This window comes from Rattus norvegicus, chromosome 16, assembly GCF_021556685.1.
Source record: "Rattus norvegicus strain SHRSP/BbbUtx chromosome 16, alternate assembly SHRSP_T2T, whole genome shotgun sequence".
Lineage (NCBI taxonomy): Eukaryota > Metazoa > Chordata > Mammalia > Rodentia > Muridae > Rattus > Rattus norvegicus.
Window position 1 is genome coordinate 68,312,501 of NC_141549.1, and position 18,905 is coordinate 68,331,405.

At 42.6% G+C, this 18,905-nt stretch overlaps 2 protein-coding genes across 22 annotated transcripts in view; both read left to right on the plus strand.

Moving 5' to 3' along the window:
- The window catches only part of Erich1 (glutamate-rich 1), a gene marked incomplete at its 5' end in the record, with an annotated part of 52,793,804 nt that overhangs the window by 37,441,941 nt on the left and 15,332,958 nt on the right, over positions 1-18,905 (plus strand).
- Positions 1-18,905, plus strand: part of Nrg1 (neuregulin 1) — a 1,057,931-nt gene that overhangs the window by 944,867 nt on the left and 94,159 nt on the right. For 5 of the 22 annotated variants that reach the window (XM_087587313.1, XM_087587314.1, XM_087587315.1 and 2 more), the window contains exon 1: positions 5,751-7,055. In XM_087587313.1, coding sequence (XP_087443439.1) covers positions 6,386-7,055 — 670 coding nt within the window. In that variant the 5' untranslated portion in view covers positions 5,751-6,385. 22 annotated transcript variants of the gene reach the window in all.

Genomic DNA, 18,905 nt, shown 5'->3' on the forward strand with positions numbered 1-18,905 from the left:
AAGAGAACTGTCCTGATGACCTTACAGCCAAGGCTGTCTACTGGAATCGAGTAGGAAGGGTAAGGCGTGCCAGACCTAATTGATCATCATGTTTCAAAGGGAGCACAGGGAACTACAGGCCATCGACAGGATGACAGTGCAGCCTCTCACAAAAGCATCTTAGAAATTGAGGAAGGTTCTCTTCTCCGAGATCATTCCAGTGGATAAGAAAAAGGGATGTACACCATCTTGATCCCCTGCACCCAGTGGGTGCAGCATCCTTGCCCCAGAGAGAAAATGGCTTTCTGTCCATCCCCGTCTGCCCTGTGAAACACCGTGCAGATTTAGTTCATCAGGTACCTTCTCCCTGGGCAGAGAGAGTGAAATACTGGGCGGGGGTGGGGGGGTGGGACCCAAATACATATTTCTCTGACTCTTCTATCGGCGTGGGTAAGATCTGTGATGGCCAATAATCAATGTTCACTTAAGACAGATTTTGGGACAATTAGAAAGCTTTACAAGGAAGCATGTGATCTGACTGTTAGAGACTAGGAAAAAATGTGAGGGAATACATGGACAGTGTAGACGGACTGGCGGATGTTAAGTGCCTGCCGGTGTATTCAAGGAAGGAAAGTCTATGGCGTTCCATCTCAATGAGCAATAAAAAAAAAAAAAAGAAACAAAATAAATGCTAGGGAGCTCACAAGCCTACTTTTGGGATAAGCAGTTATCGAGTTATCGATCATTTTGATCTTCCAGGATATTTCCTCCTTATCCGTGTGTGTGTGTGTGTGTGTGTGTGTGTGTGTGTGTGTGTGTGTGTGTGTTGCAACTGAAGAACAACATGTGACTGAACGCATGTAGTAAATGATGTTGTCAAGAAGTCTGACTGGAAGCCAAGTATGGTGGCACATGTCTATAACTCCTGACCTTGAGAAGGCAGGGCAGGAGGAATTCTGCAAGTTTGGAGTCTCAGTGTGATGCAAGATAGGTTCTAGGTGAGTCTGGGCTGCACAAAGGAATGAATGAATGAACGAATGAATGAAAGAATGACAAAGCCCTGAGTTTTGGGAAAGCCTGAGAAGCACCGTTGTAGACTGGGGGATGTTTTGGCCTGATAAAGACTTTTGGCTCGTTATGGTCTGATAAAGCAGCCAGTTTGTAAAACTCCACTGAGGCCCGTGAGCTGTCGTGTAAAGCATCCCAGCAGTTTCACATTTCATTAACGAAGAAATAGGTGATCCACCGCTTCTGCCTGCGATTGTCTCAAAATGAGGTTTCTCTGGTCACCGCTCTATATCATATGATGTGAAGTAAATCCTCTCTTCTCGAAGCGGTAAAAATCAGAGCTTTGGTAAGCGTTTTCAGATGGGAAAATAAAGGCAAAAGGGAGAGAAAATAAGTTTGGGTTATGTGGTCAGAGCAAAACGACATTTGTCAATGTCTTCTACCTCCTAAAGCTATCTGATAATAAAAACAGAAATGAAATGAGCACAGACATAAATTATTTCCCTTGTATTCAGTTCACCGTGGCATTTAAAGGTTGATCTTTGGATGATTGGTTTTTCTCTTAATTGTTGGTCTTTGCTTGGTTTAAGTTGTGGCGATTGAGCTGGGGTCACTTGTGTGCTAGATAAACATTCTCTCACTGAGCTTCATCTCCAGCCTTAAGCCTTTTCGTTGATAATGTAGTGTGCTTTTTATTTTTTCCTCCGTTGATCCTGGCTGAGAGGGAAGCTAGAGTATCGGAAAGGTGGATCAGAAACGCTCGCATATTTGACTTGGTGCTGCCAAATCCATTCTGTGTTCTGTGACCCCTCTTGACCCTGACTTGGTTTCTAGCGCTAACTTCCATGCCTGAAGTGATTGGTGAGTTGTGATTGCAGCACGTTTTTTAAATCCCCCTCTCTCCTAAGATGTATTACTACTGCCCTGAGTCTGGGCTGGCACCATGACTACTTAACAACTAAGAATAATGATAATATCTTGTGCAACTCCCAGAGCCAGAGTGGTAGCTTGAGCTTCCTGTCTCTGGGGATAGACGGTTCTCATCAAGAACCACCATGCTGTGAGGAAAGTCAAGCCTCGAGGAGAAGCCCCGCACTAGTATACCATTTGACATCCACAGTGTTCCAGGCTGATGCCTGGTTTCCTGTGTGAGCCACCTTGAATGCTTTAGCCTCGGTGTGCCCTGAGCTGAACGCAGCCCCAGTTGGTGTCAAAGGAGCAGCAGAAGCACCCAACTGAACCAGTGAGCCTGCAGCCTAGTGGTTGGGGGTTGTAATGCTATTTCAGAACAGTTGCTTTCACAGCAGTACATAATTGAAATCTCTTCCCCAGAAGAGTCCTGAGACTGAGGCTGTGGAAGAACTCATTCCATTTAAAATAGGAAAAGATAGTCTTTGAATTTATATGTCTAATCCTTATAACTAGTTTTTGAATGTCACTTGGCAAAACTTAAGGAATTTTATTTTAGAAACTAGACAGACACCTTTAAGTTTTCTTGCATCAAAGTCTTATATTTATGGCCGTATATTCTAGTTCCTTTATTCTCCCAGTGAACTGTCACATTAAAAATTACATAATAAGTATTATTTTTAAAGAAAAGGAATACTGTGTTTTGGGGTTTTTGTTTTGTTTTACTTTTTATTTTCGTTTGTAGAAACAGCAGGAGTCTGGCCTTCTTAAAATCTTACCCTTACATTTAATAATTATTTCCGTCTTAAATTACCTGAGTTACCTGACCCTTCATTTTCAAGGTGAGCTGACTTTAAAGGATGAGAGAAGATGAGACATTATGCGTATTATGAACTTGGGAGTTCCTGGCACATAGGTGGAGCTCAATAAACATAGCTTTGATTGTTACAAAGGAGGTGGTAATTATAGGGTTTTAGAAAGCAGTAAGATTTTTGTCTCATTTCATGTTTCTAAGAGCACACGGGAATGGGTGTTCCTGGGTTTCATTAAAGTGGACTTTACAGGGTTAACAGTGGTATGCCCTTGAAGCTCTCCCTATAAACAATAAGTTGTGTCCCAAGAAGTGTCCAGTGGTAGCCCCATGAATGCTGGCTTCCTTCTACTTTATTGCTGAAAGGGATCTGAGGGAGGGTTAGAGGCAACTCTGGTTAGGGGAGAGTAATGGAGAATTCCTTTTTTTTTTTCCCTTTATTTCTGCCCTCCTTTCCCTTCTTCCATTCATTTTCTAATTTAATAGAAGAGAATAGCAAACCATAATAGTTTTACAGGAAGCTGGATTTCTGCAGGTGAATGGGAACAAGGAGCCACAAAGTACACAAAATGCACATCTAAGGAGGGAACATATATCCTCAAGTCTGATTCCTGTAATCTGAGCCCAAGGATAGTTGTGACAGTCCTGGGAGCCTAGTCCCTCTCTGGTGTTTTGTCCTAGCCTGTAGGTAACATGATCCTTTTCCTCAGAAGTGACAAGGGTTTTAAATGGGATAGCCAGAGAATCGGCAGCAACCTTCCCTGTGATTAAGGTTAATATGACAACTGGAGAATGAACCAGCGACCTTTTCTGGGACTGAGGTAAGGCCGGGGGTAATTGCTATGGGGGGGAGTGATCTCACACCTTTTCAGAGCTGAGGGTTATGTCCTCCATGTTCCCTCACACCTGTCAGGCTTGGAGCTGACATTTAAATGACCTTGGCTATGGATAAGCTCCTGTTCAGTACTTGAATGTAAGGTTGGAAAGCATCACATATAATTAGACAAGGTAATCCTTGAAGGAACTATAATCATTGAGTATATCAAGTTGCTACTCTTATTTGAATATTTGCATGAATATGAATAATTAAAATCCTAGGTATCAAGTGCTTTAGAAATGATTTCTCTATACAATTTCATGTCCATCACAAGAATCTTCGTTAAGAAAACTTTCGTCTTCTTAACATCAAGTCAATGAAGCCAGAACATGATCATATGACCAACTTCAAAATACTGGTGCACACACATGCAGGTTGTGTAGAGGTGGACTTACGATGACTCATTTGTGCCTGTGAGCTTGGTTACAATTATGCAAATCCAGCCAGGCTTTTGTTGGTGGCAGGGATAGGACCGAAAATGTAGTTTAAGATACTAATGGCCTTTGAATCATTCATAATTGTGCAGTAATATCATCTGGAAGGAAACGATAATATTCTTACCTCCTGCCATCTGAAAAAGGCTTAAATATATCTCAAAGCAGTAGCATTGCGCTACACACAATGAATTGTGTCTAATGCGGATTTCTTTAAGGGTTGAGCATTGCCTGTCACTTGACCTGGGTCTGCATAGGATAGTGATGTGGTATATGGATTTAGAGTGGGTTTGTACGAACCCCCTATTGATGTAGTTGAAGAGAATGGTTCTTCAGAAGCCATTTGGATGTCCAGGCACAGTGAAGTGTGACTTAAATGTTCGGCTGCACAGAACAGACACTGACGTACCACAGAATGCTCCCTGGGGCCTGGGCTCTCTCTTACAGACAGTGAGTTTCTCCCAGTTCTTCCAGTCCTTCAAGTCCTGTCTCAAAACAAAACAAGCAAGCATCCAAAAAAAAAAAAAAAAAAAAGAAAGAAATTCTGCATGGAAGTTATTTGTAAATGAAAGCTACGGAAACCTAAACCACAAGGCACACTGTTATAGAAAATTCTCAATCCTGGCAGCCCGATTATAGCCGAGGGGATGTGGTGTATATTACAGTGTCCAGGGAATTCAAGCCTCCTCCGTAGTGTGGAGTCAACATGAAAGGCTAATTTGAAAATGAAGCTGTAGATAGCTAAGTGTTCCTTTTAACGTTTACACTATTCTAGCCTACTCTGGGTGGAGTAAGGAGATCGAAAATGTAAAGGGCAGAAAGACACTGGGGCTTTTCCCCCTTCCCCCTTCCCCCACACCCCCACACCCCCACACCCCCCCCCCCCTGCCCCAGCGCACACTCAGCAGTTTGCAGGAGGCATTGCAAAGTCTTGAGCCACAGGAAAAGAGGGGAAAGCAGAGCTGTCCATGGTGAGAAGACAGCGTTCTAACTGCTGGTTGAAAAAATCAAGGAATAAGAGTCCTGTGAGTGAACAAAACTTATTAGAGGACTGGCTACGGGAGGAATGCGGATCAGCAGCCGGCAGGAAGAAATTGCTGGTGAAAAGCCTACCTCTCTGGGGAGGAGTCAGAGATCAGACTTTGCCAAAGCCTCAGGTTTAACCCAGAAGGTCCCACCTCCACCATCCACCCCACCCCCTCCATCCCAGCTTTGTTAGATTGCCAGCATTGATTCCCTGCCTTTTTCTGACCCCACAGTGGGTGAAGAGAAGAAGAGAGCCAGCAAGACTGAAAGCAAGCAAGGTGGAGTGTGGGAAAGGGGGAGGGGGAGGCCAGGGGGGAGACCCAGTTTAGCTGGTTCCCGGCTGCTTCTCTTTTGCTCTGGCCTTTATTCCTTGTAATTGGATAAATTAGGAACTCGCTGGTGGACCTGTGTTGCTGGGTGTACTGTACTTATTAGAGACCAGCTCGCAGTAGAGTAGGGACTTGGGGGAAGGAGGGGGTTGAGGACAGGAGAGAGAGGAGAGAGGAGAGAAAGAGAGGGAGAATATGTATTTAGGATGAGGAGGAGGGAAGAAGAGAAAGAAGCTACGAAGAAGGAAGATTGCAGAGGAAAAAGTGACTGAGCGCAAGAAGGACAAAGAGGAGTGGTTGGGGGTGGGGGTGGAGCAGGGCGGGGAAGGGAGTTACCGCCCCTCCAGGCTCCTCCTGCCCTCGCATCCTTGTGCAATGGTCCTGTTTGCCGCGATGCTCAGAGGGCAGGCACCTGCTGCTCTGTAATGATTCAGCCTCTTTCAGCCGCTGCGTTAACACGACAGGATGCTGTTGCTACTGTCGCTGCTGCCTCTCCTGCCGCCGCCGCTGCTGCCGCCGCCGCCTCCTCTGGTCTTGCTTTTGCTTTTACTTCTCCTGCATGACAGTTGTTTTCTTCCTCTAAGCAGACACCAGCTTCAGACGCTTGAGGTGAGAAACATGCCTTTCAGTTTGGGATACTGGTTTACTTAATCGGCTAGGCGGCAGCTTGCTTCCTATTTTGGTCCCCTGCCTTCTTGACCAACCCGGCATGGTTTGGAGAAGCATTTGAAAGAACTGAAAAAGTGTCCCAGAAACAACAGCTCAAGATATTTCGGTACACTTCTATTTCATAGTTGCTAGAAGCCCTTTCTTTTTCGTTTTTTTTTTTCTTTTTCTTTTTCTTTTTCTTTTTCCTTTTCCTGCTTCCTCCTAAGCTCTGGTACTTTGGGTAATTGCCTTGGACTTGGGTGCCTTATCGATTTCCCCCTCCAAGATGCTGTATCATTTGGTTGGGGGGAGCTCTGCGTGGTAATGCACTGTGAGAGAGGCCAGGCCTTCTGGAGGTGAGCCGATGGAGATTTATTCCCCAGACATGTCTGAGGTAGCTGGCGGGAGGTCCTCCAGCCCCTCCACTCAGCTGAGTGCAGCCCCATCTCTTGATGGGCTTCCGGCAGCGGAGGAACATATACCAGACACCCACACAGAAGATGAGAGAAGCCCTGGACTCCTGGGCCTGGCGGTGCCCTGCTGTGTGTGCCTGGAAGCTGAGCGCCTGAGAGGGTGTCTCAACTCCGAGAAGATCTGCATTGTTCCCATTCTGGCTTGCCTAGTCAGCCTCTGCCTCTGCATTGCTGGCCTGAAGTGGGTATTTGTGGACAAGATATTTGAATACGACTCTCCTACCCACCTTGACCCTGGGGGGTTAGGCCAGGACCCTGTGATTTCTCTGGATCCAACTGCTGCCCCAGCCATTTTGGTATCATCCGAGGCATACACTTCACCTGTCTCTAAGGCTCAGTCTGAAGCTGGGGCTCATGTTACAGTACAAGGTGACCATGCTGCTGTGGCCTCTGAACCTTCAGCAGTACCGACCCGGAAGAACCGGCTGTCTGCTTTTCCTCCCTTTCACTCTACTGCACCGCCCTTCCCTTCTCCAGCTCGGACCCCTGAGGTGAGAACACCCAAGTCAGGAACTCAGCCACAAACAACAGAAACTAACCTGCAAACTGCTCCTAAACTTTGTAAGTAGTGAGGGAAAGAGAGATGATGACGTTGGTGGCAAAAAGAAAGGGTGGGCGGGAGCTTCCAGAAGGTGTTCTCCAGGGGATTAGCTATTTCCTTTGCGTCTGCATTTGAACCGGGCCGGAGGTTTTATTTGGTGAATCACAGGACAGGGAAAAACAAAATAAAACAATCTTATAAACCCCTAGGATGAATCAGGTTTTATAAACAGCAACTCCATGTAGCCAGATTGTTAAGTCTGAGGTTGCCAATCAAGAACCTCGAGCATCTTTAAGTCGGGCTTTGGATGTCAGCTATGTTCAATTGATTTATGGTCGTTTTAGAAGTTAATATCTGACCATCCTTAATATTTTAGTAGGCATATAATATCTGTATGCCAACAAGTATTATCGGGTATTGTCCCCTGCCCCTCTGGAGAGTTTAGTTCCCCCTTCCCCTTCCTACTCTGTCTCTCTGGAGCCCCAAGCTGCCTGACTTCTTTCTCCAGCTCTTCCTCCTGTCCCTTCATTACATCTCTGCACTTCTGAATTGTCCTTGTTTGCTTCTGATCCTGCAGCAAGTCTGAAGACACAGTCCTCCCTCTGCTGTCCTCAGACCATTGCTGTACTGCACATTGCTGTACTGCTGTAACTCTTGGTTACTGAGAACTTACCAGAGGCAGTTTTTTATTCAGTGCAAGACAGACTGCAATTCTCCACAGAGGGAATTTCCTAAATGAATTTTGTCTTCTGTCATCAAGTATTTAAATAGATGCCCTGTGAGGACCCTTGACAAGGTACCTTTTTTTTTTTTTTCCTGAACATGTGTCACTTAACCCCATCATGTTAACAAAACCTGGTTTAATAACCTGTGGGGGAGAAAAGAGTCCACGCTATTAAAACAACCCCGAATGAAACACTGGTGTGTGCAGAGGTCATTGCCTTAGCTTTATGATGGAAAGCAGCTATGAAATGATGACAGATTGTTCCAAATGTCAGCACCGAGCTGTTACGTTGGCTACAGTATTTAAAGAAATGTTTTTTAGTGTCTTCTGTTTCTGTCTTTGCCTCTCTTCATTATTACCACCGATGAGTTTACTTAGTAGGAATAAAAAACCGAGCTGAGAGAGTTCGATTCTCAACAACGCGTGTGAAACACTACAGGGTTAGAGAGTCTGCAGTAAAGCAAGCCTCTAGACTGTACGGACGAATAAATAAGACCCCCTCCACACTAAGGACTGTTCAGAATGAACTTGTGCAGTGTGCTAGAGAAACTCAGGGAAAAAGAAAAAAACTTGGTGTGTGCACGCGATTCAAGAGCCTTTGACGTATTCCAGCTTCCCTGCAAAGGCGTCAGAAGGATGCCTGCTTTTCCAGGTGTCATTAGGAGCCTCCTGTATGCAGACGCTGCTTTGCATTTTCATCAAATCCCCAAAGCATCATTAAAAATCTGACAGACTCTGCCTTTGCTGCCTCTCCCCACCTGGCAAAGTGACCGGGAAATAATACCCAGATGAAATGATGGGCTATAAAAAGCAAGTGCAGATCCTGCAGAGGCAGCGCTCTCCACACAGGCAGACAAGGTTACCTCTTTGTCTTTATTGTTTTCAATGGAAAGCTTCACGCTTTGAAATGTGTGCAACGCGTTGGTCGAAGTGCCCGGCGAACACTAAGGTAGCTCTTTGAGAAACTCCTCAGGCAAACTGTAATTTTGTCATCTGATCAGCAGACAAAGAAACAGACAGCACACGTCCCTGAAGGAGGTCCCCAGTAGAGAGCACTCAGAACTTTTGAGAAATTGGTTTTGAAGGGAAATTCTAAGTGTTTTCATAGGCTATGTATTCTAATCCAACTCACCCCATCTGTCTGTCCATCTTTCTTTCTCTCTGTCTCTGTCTCTCTGTCTATCTCTGTCTGTCTCTGTCCCCCCCCCCCCCTTTTTCTTTTTCCGTTGCCAAGGCATTGATTTTCTTGGCATTAGCAATAAGTAGGGAAGATTTACTGCTGCTTAAAAGCCTCACAGAAGCCACCTCTGGCCTGAGCGCAGCTGCAGCCTTCTGAAATGTGTCCAGCACAATGTCTGGGAAGCAGTTTTCTCTTGAAAAGTTGGGGGGTATGGGCGGGGGGAGAGGACAGTTGGTTAAAGCTATAGACCTGCAGGGTTCTCGATGTGGAACAACTTAACTTTTTGGACTTAGCAAGATTGGGCATCGGTCAGCTGAGGCTCCGTGAGTCCAGGAATGTTGGTTTGCAAATCTGCCGTTGGTTGGTTTTCTGTCGTTTAGAAAGGCCGTGGTCATTATGTGAAGGGAGAAGACAATGCTTAGGCATCTCTAGTCTCCTTTTTCATCTAGGTCGGTTGAGAAAGTTCAGTTTAGCTCCAGAAAGAACTGGGCTTCCTTTCTCTGTGTAAGTTTGGCATCGGCTTTGCCATTATGGGTTTGGTTAACAGTTGACATGATGGCCTCTGAAACCTGCTCTGCCATGCTTTCAAGATGGCACCCTCCCCTTCCTGATCTTCTTCCATTTCAGCATAGTCAGCATCTCGAGCACAGAGCTATGGCCTTCAAGGTCATTGTCTGTGAAGGGCTAATTGATTCTTCTTCATCCTGGAGCCCGAGAAACTGGAAGAGTGACAGACATAGCGTTTTCGTCTGCTCTCTTAGGCCCAAGACCAATTGACTGCTCTGCCTTGAGATTTTATATTGTAAATACTAGAATTATCCCTGTCTTCAAGACAAGTTCTCTCTGCTTGCTAGAATAAAAGACAAAACATAGCATTCTTTTTAATTGCCTGCAGGTAGAGTATCTAGGATTACAAAAATGTAGGATTTTTTATAAGATAATACAATTTTTCATGTTTTCACTATATTAAGTATACAACCAGACTTTAAAAATTGATTGTAAAACTGGAATGAAAATATCTGCACTTACATTTTTTTATTCTATATTTTTTCATCACAGTGGCTATATTGTCATATTAATCTTACAGTTTTTATATAGTCACATAATTCTGGAAACTCTTTTGCCTCCGCGTTGGCATAGTATAAACCCAAGGCCTCACATGTGCTTGATATATGGTCTTTTGTATCCCTAATCTCAGCCATTAACATTTTTCTTTATCTCAGCTTTAAAACTTTTTCTGTCCTCCACTTATATGAATAGAACTGGCTTTGGCGAGGTCAGAAGCTTCTGTAGCTAGAAAAAGAGCTGATTAATTAGCTTTTAGCCAGGAAAGTGTGGTACCATTGTGAAAGAAATTGTTTTTTAGGTGTTAGACCCTATTTGAAAGCAGACTGTTGGAGACAAGAGTTTATTGGTATTTTTATCTTAGGGCAAATTTGTTTTTCTTTGTCTTAAATCTTCACTGGGTTGCTTGAAAAACTATTGTGGCCACCACGACTGTTTGGACCCTGCCCTCTGCACAAGATTAACATGATGAGTTGACGATCCCAAGTAGTCTCTTCTCTTGATTTCAAAGCGCCTTCCAGTTTTAGTTCAAGTGGATCCTTCTCCTCCGTCTGGACCACTGGAGGCCATTTGGAGCAGTGCACTTCTAGTAGTAACTTCTCTCCACCTTAACCATCACTTGTTTCAAATGGAAGACAGTAAGAATTGCAAGAGGCTGACAAATGCCGCCAGTTTGAGTCAAATGATCAAAAGTATAATGCAATGCTATTGCCGTAAGTCCCTAACCTGAGTATTCAGTGACATAAAACAACAGAAAATATGGTGTCCTGTGCTCCTGACTTTAAGTGTGATTCAATCATGTGCATTCATGAGCATACATGTACACATGCCACACACACACACACACACACACACACACACAAATACACACTCTCTCACACAGACACTACACATATACAGACATACACACATACACACATACACATTCAAAGGTACAGACACAGACACACACATACACACTCAAAGGCACATACACACACACACACACACCAGACTTCCACAATCACAACTATTTCCTCCTGTCATCTCTCCCTCCTGCTTGAGACTTGGAGCTAAAGACCACCTCCATTGTTTTAAGTGCCATTCAACTAAATTAACTAAATTAAGGTGGTACTTTGACCAGGACCACTTGCCAAGCATGTAGGAGTCATATGACTAAAATTGGATTTTACTCTCATCTTCCCGTTCTGCTTTTATTGAATTTTCTACCACGGTAGTCTTTTCCCTCTCTGCTGGGTCATCAGTACGGCTTGCTGCTGGAAACAGCTTGAGTTACCCAGGGTGAGCTGTTTTCTAAGACGTAGCAGATGGCTGTGTGCCTCACCTCTTCCTTGCATATCGCACTTCCGAGATTTCCTCCTTATTCCTTTATGATACCCAGATCAATCATTCTCCATCCCACCTTCGAAACTCTGAGTCTGTCTCATTGCTGTGCCCAATACCATTTGGCTTTACACATCAACATTTCACTACGTTCTAAACATCTCTACCTGTCTTTTCTTGTACGGCTATTTCATTTTAATACCAAATGCCATTTTAAACCATTGTTTCCCACTAGTAAAAGCACATATGTGTTTCTTTTTACAACAGTCAACCTAAGCTTCCTTTTCCTTCCTCATCCGGTCTTCTTTCCCTTCCCTGGGCTTGATGCAGCCCTTTCTGCTGACTCAGCGATATTTTTGTGCCCGTCACCAATTAAGCATTTCCAGAAAGTGATTATGCCTTCAGCCAAGCACCTGAGTTCTTTCTTAGTTTCCCCTTCCTTTTAGCAACACTTCAGTGTAGCATCCCTTCAAAGCAGGAAGGAAGGGACTGTACTGATTGAATAACCAGTGCATTAGAAAGTTAATGGCTGTCTGGGTGCCCCCGGAAAGCTCGGGCTCTCACTGATCCTACAGAACTTTCTAGTAAGCCATAAAATAGACCACAGCTAGTGCTCAACTTTTTCATTTTGTATCTTCATCCTGTTCAGCATGGCAGGTCTCTTCCTCTGATTTCCTCCTCTTTGCCCTTTTAGCAGGTGTGTGTTAAGTGTACACTGTGGACTTGTCACTGTGCGTGTCTCGACGCCTGTGTGGTACAGTGTGGGCTTGTCACTGTACATGTCTAGATGCCTGTGTGGTAGGGAGATCATGGCTCCCCTGGGTCTCAAGCTCTGCTTCAATACAAGGACTCATTTTGGGATACATCTGTCCTTTTTTAAACACACAGATTATCTCATACTAGCATTCCCTCTCTGGACCTTCATTTAACTCTTGCTTCCTGGCATATACTGAGCATCAATCTGTCTATGAATGTCCTTTGTCATTTGATGATAATAATCCCACTTCTGTAACAAATAAGTCAGGTGGCCATTGTGGCACTATCAAGGCCCTTTGAGCAGAACATTCTCTAAAGACAGAAAGGGCACACATAATTCTTCCAGTATACGCGAGTTGGAAGCTTATTTTCTGATTCTAGTGAGCTCACAGCCATAAAGATTTTGATTTCTGTATTCTGCTCATATTTCCTATGTGTTGTCTTGGCCTGCAGAGGACATCAGCAGTAATAACATTTTCAAGGGATTTTGGGTTTCATTGCCCAGAGAAAGGATAGCATCTCATCATCACTTAGGAGTTCTCGACCCGTATAAAGACCTAGGTCTGCACACAGTTTAAATGAAGAGTGGTTAACTTGACCTGAATGAAGTCAGCTACTACAATCTTTATTGTGTGGCACCTTTAACTGGGGATGTGTCCATGCATGTGTGCATGTGTATGTATATATGCATATATGTATGTATATATGTATACACTTGCAGGTTATATATGAATAATGCATAAGGCATCTGGTACTTAAGGCACTGGGCTTGCTGAATACTTTTGAAGACTAAGTTTCTTCCCAAGTGAGGAAACACAGGACGTGAATGATGAAGTGATCGGACAGTGAAGATCTCTACAACCAATTAGTGTCAGTGAGGAAGATTAAGGGTCAAGGAACCCTATCCTTGCTCTCTGGTCCCCCCCCCCACTTTTTGCAATTATATTTAACAGTAAATATTAATATAATTCAGCACATTTTAATTCCTCATTTTTTCAAACTCTAATTAGCAAAGCTTTTTATCATTCACTGCAGAGCAAATTTTACACCTATGATTTTGCTCAGCCCTCTCTGGAGATTGGACAGTGATTGGTATATGAGAGAAGGTTTTTTTTTTTTTTTTTCGATCAAAGTCACCCAAACTAAAATGTGTCAGTTATTGAGAAATAAATTAATTCTTCATAGAGTACTGGAGCAGAGACAGACCCTTCAGGCGGATTTCATGAGCCAAGCACATTATTAAGTATTTGACCTCTGATGTCCCTCACAGCTGTGGTCTTCAGTCTCTTCTCTTAAGGCACTGTCTTAGACCTGGGTAGACTTGAGACTTAATCCCACTCATCCCTGTTCATGACAAGCAAGAGCATTCCTCTGAGTGTGCTTCCTTTTTCCTGTCTGCATATGGTGCCTTTGTACTAAGGCTCTTAGAGCAAGAGATCCCAGGCTTGGAACATACTACATGTTTCTCTTGTTCTACATTTGACTATCTTCTTCGAGTTGCCCCTCCCCTCTTGGGATCCTGTCAGTGATGGTTTGTCTACATTTTAAGGATAAGTGCAGTGCAGCCGTTGGGGACTTTTATGCAGACCTTACATGCAAGGGGAGGGTTCGAGATGTATATCAAGTCAAGGCCACAGGAGAGGCTTGATTTCAAATGCCAGTCTGGCAATTGCCCTGGCAATTTTTTTTCCATCCAAACACATGGGTCTTTCTTTGCATTTATTGCTCATATCTGTGTACAATCACAAGTGTGAACATCTCTAGAAAAAAAGTATAAGGTGTCTTTATAAATGAATCTGGGAAGCGAGTTTAGCTGGAAAACTCATGAATCCTCGCTTTGGAAACAGAGCATGTGCTCTCCCTTTGTTATTCCAAGCTGAGGTTTCCTAATCCCAGAAGACATAGATTGAGGCCTGTGAGCTATATTTAGTATTTAACAAACACATGGAAACGGCAGTTTACATAGAACAATTTTATATGAGCTAAATCAAACATAACCATTATTATAATTTAAAGTATTTAAATATATATAATCTATTTGTGCAGAGTGAAATAAATAATTCATATATCATAATGAATATCTTTAAGTGAAAAGGAAATGATTTTATGATTAATGGATATAACCGGATAGATATGGAAAGAGCTGTACGGGAAGAGGTCACTCATTAATAGATTTGGGCAGGAGAATGGAAGGAAAAAATGACCTGGGACTATGTACAATAGCCAGAGGTTTTTAAAAAGCAAAAGTGACATAAAATCTGTTAAGATGAGATCTTAGTTTGGAGGCTACGAATTTCAGTCCTAAGGAAGTACAACCATTTTTTACAAAGAGAAGCAATTGGATAAGAGCTTGTCATATATAAAACTTTATAGTAATAAGCATAATAAATGGGTTTTCATTTGCTCCTTCATGTCGAACTAGGAATAGATCTGGACTTTTATGGTTTGATCATTGTGAGTCTCATTGGTTCCAGTCCGAAGTGGAGAAATGTAGTGTAGAAACTGAAGTGAGAATCAATAGCAGAGTGGTGTGGCAGCTACATACAAGGCAGAAGTAACTGCTAAGAATCAAGGGCAGCTCTCTTTTCCCTGGGTAAAAGGATAGGATGCCTCCTTGGGTGAAGCATTTTGACATTTTCATGAGGAGCATGATGCAAGACACCCAACTCGATGTACCCTAGAGTTCTGTTGTAGGCCCTCAAGTGCTGAATTGCCTTTCTTGGGATGGCCTTGTCCTAGCTGTCAGTTCTCCAGTACAAAAATATCCTTTCTCCAACAAACATCCTGGTAAGAGAGCATTAAATTGCATATTTATTTACATAAATGCACTCAGAAGAACGAAGCGGCTGAAGACCACAGTGCTACAAGACAGCTTGGGGGTGGGAAGTAGGCAGAACATTGACAATAGGTTTCTCAAGCCACGGTGACATTGGTATAAATGCAGGTATCCATTTCATTTTCCCAGCTTGCACCTCTTCTCCTTTCTTCTATAGTTCACCTCTCAGTTACGTTTCTCTTTCCTCTATGAGCTAATGGGTCACAGCTATTTCTTCTTCAGAGGTCTCCCTAAATGTCCCTCCTCCCTGTTCTAAGACCTGTGTCAGGGTTCTGGTGTAGGTGGCCCAGAGTAGCTGTGTTTTCTTATTTCATGAGTTGGGGGAGAGAGAGCCCATGAGACCTTAATCACAGACTGGACCACTATTAGGCTGATGACTTTGATGTTGTTCCTTCCTGTGCTAAGTAGCAGGAAGTGTTTACATTATGAAATATGTTGGAGTCACGGCAATAAAAGCCCCATAAATAAATGAAATAAGGACAGTGGGACTGAACTCTTGTTACCATGTGTTTGTAATCCCTTGGTGAGTTTCCTGGGTCATAATTGCTTGCTCTTCTGGGAGCAAAAGGAATCAGTAGCCATTGATTGTTACATGATGCTAAGTTTTGCCTACAAGGCAAATCCTAAGACTGAGTAGTAGTAGCATGATTCATATTGCGACTCTGTTCTCCCCTTTACTGCAGTCCTTAAAGCTAGGGGCCTTGGTAGATTTCCCAACATGAAGCTCTGGGTCATTTTTAGGGAGAGAAAAAAAATGTCAGATAATCAGCCAACGCATTGTTGAGAAGTTAAAAAAAAACAAAACAAACAGTTAAAGTCTTTTTATCTTTTTACTTAACTGATAACTAAGAGAAATCTAAATTAATCTCTGTTCAGTAAGTTCAGGGTTGTAGGAACCTGATCAATAGTTTTACCTGGAACTTGAGGTATAATATTCGTGGCAATGATTGGGGTCATAGCTATAAGACTTTAGCTTTTTAGTATGTTTAAAACTTTTCTAGTCAAGCTTGTTGAGTTTTCTATGTAGGATTTAATGACTTTTTACCTTGACATTTAATTTGTTTGGGCTTGCGATTACAGTGATGCACGACACCTGGTCATTGGCATGCTTTTAAATGACACTAAATAGAAAACCCTTCTAATGTTGAATTATGTGCTATTTTGAGGATAGATTGTAATCTCGAGATAGGAAATATGAAATAGAAATTCTAATCGTGCTACCGAGCAACCTTAGGCTTTTGTGTATTTTAAATTTATGTTGGGTTATTTCATAACCAAGATTAGGAATACAGAGGGTTATGACATTCAGAGGGAGAACATGCCAAACCCCTTTGGTACAGAGAAACAGACTTTAAGATATCACACTGTTTACCAGTAATTGTACAGAATTAGATAATTCAAACTATATTTTAGTGTATTCTGTGCTTTCTGCTACAATGGTGTATGTAATCAAATGGTTTTTTTTCTATATTTCCAATTTGTAGTTCTCTTCAGCGAAACTTATAGGTCAAATATTTATAGAATTTTACAGTTTTACCCATTCATTTTTAAGTAGATTTAACTTTTATAAGAGAATGCAGTTTTCCTTAAGAAAGGCTCAGTTCTTTAGGAATCAGTGATATCTGAAATGAGAGGACGGTAAATTCTCAGGGTCCTTGGATTTAGTAGGGCAGAGTTGAGCTCCCAGATGTCTTCATTCTCTGTTGCTACTGCCTCACATGTTCAGTGGAGGGTGACAGATCGTTAGACATTGATCATAGCATTTAATGTTCTTTGACCACATAAACACTACCGGATTACTCATTGTCCTTTATGGGACTCGTTTTGAAGCTGATTGTGAAATTGTGTGATTCACAAAGTCAGAGTTCTTTCGTTTGTATTCTTTGAGCTTGTCATAGTCAATATTTAGAAAACACATCGTTTCATAAATTCTTCTCTAGTGTGTGGCGTCCTCCCACAGAAGGACCCCAGACTTGCAATCTAGGGAACTCCAGCTGTCCGCCACCTCCCACCCATATGGACCACATTCTCACCAGCTGGGACCCAACCCTGGATGTTATTTTATTCCTTCCTTGGATTCTTTTGCTCTACTTCTCTACCATAAATTTTTGTTCCTTGTAATCTCTAACCTTTCCAAATTTTTCTCAGGCCTTGAGTTTGATCTTCTAAAGTTGTGGTCCCTTGTCCTCCAGTGCCCTCTTGCTTCTTACCTAAACTACATTAGGACTTAGCCCCAAAGATGACTTGTGATGATCCTGCCCCACTGAACATTTTCTAAGGCTCAGGGTTACAGTGTTCTGGACAGTAACAAATAGGTATTTCATATAGAATAGCCATGCCTTCTGTATGTTTCTAAGAATAAAAAACATCATGCCAAGGGCTCCCTGAAGGCATATCTTAAATCTTTGAATCTAGCCATTGAAAAATTTATTGAGACAAAATTAGACATTTTAACATAGTTTACAAAGTCACATCACCTACCTGATGACCTGAGTTCAATCCATGGGACCCACACAGTGGAACGAGAGAACTAAGTTCTGTAAGTTGTTCTCTGGCTGCCACACTTTGCATAACTCTATGGTGCAGGTATTTGTCTTCATTTTAAAGGTTCATAAAAGGGAGAAAATAAACGGTATAGGCAGCAACATATTATTGATGGCATAGTGATAGTGTTGGTGATAACTGGAATAGAGTAAGGAAGTAGGAAATAAAGCAGAGTTGTAGGCCAGGCCACAGAGACAGAACTCCTTGGACTAATCTAGTGCGGAAGGAAAGAAATGCTTCTGCTCACATTCTGACCTAGACGTTGTTCAATTAACATGTCTCTGAACAGCAGCGTCCCTCATTCACTCAGCGTGTATTTATTAGGCTCTACTAAGTGTTTTTTTTATTCGTTAGTGTAGGGAATCAGTGGGTTTGTGATAGGAAATGACTGTCCCAACTTGCAGGGAACATGGCAATGCCTCTTCCTGATGGAGCCCTTAGACAATGTGAGTCATCCTTCCCTTGCTAAAATGTAAAAATTAAAACTGCTAAAACATAGACTCTGAAGGCATTTTGAATTTACTTTTCAGTGATATTTCTTATTGCTGATGGACCTAGCCTTTTAGGAGGCACATCCCTTTTAATAGACACTAGAGAGGCGTATGTACAAATATGCATTGGAGTATTAAAATTACAAATGCAATAACAGATTAGGATTGTATTCATCCCACAGTTCATAGTCTTCGGCGTAGGAGGTGTGTTGCAGGCTAATGAGCATTGCAAATTTCCTCGCCACGCCCCTTTTATGTACAGAATAACCAAAGCTATCCCCACTTTGCATTCAGTTCGGAATATGACTTCTAAATTGCAGCTGCCGCATGCAGCCTTGGCAGACATTCATTAATGCCCTCCTCGATTTGTAGCTCATTTCATCCCTGTACTTTTGGTGATAGCTGCACTTTCTTCTAGAGAACAGGGCTATTATGAAGCGACAGATGCCATCATGTGTGTACAGGCATAGCTCTGGATTTAGAAAGCTGGTAACTGGACTGGAGAGATGGCTTAGTGGTTAAGAGCACTGTCTGCTCTTCCAGAGGTCCTGAGTTCAAATCCCAGCAACCACATGGTGGCTCACAACCATCTGTAATGGGATCTGATGCCCTCTTCTGGTGTGTCTGAAGATAGCTACAGTTTACTTATATATAATAAATAAATAAATCTTTAAAAAAATATAGAAAGCTGGTAACTGAAGTAAGCTAATGTAGCTTTGGGTACTGTTCAAACGCTAGCTATTGATTTCTGGAGTTTATGACACATAGATGGCTGTAGATGTAAATAATCATGGTTCAAAAAATGAGCATTTATTTTTCTATTTGAGCTGCATGTTTTACATAGTGATACTTTTATTAATACCATTAGTAAGTCGATTTTAGAGTGAAGACTTTCAAAGTGCAGCGAAATATCCTCTGATAATTAAAGCAACCTGTGAGAGTCAGTTCCAC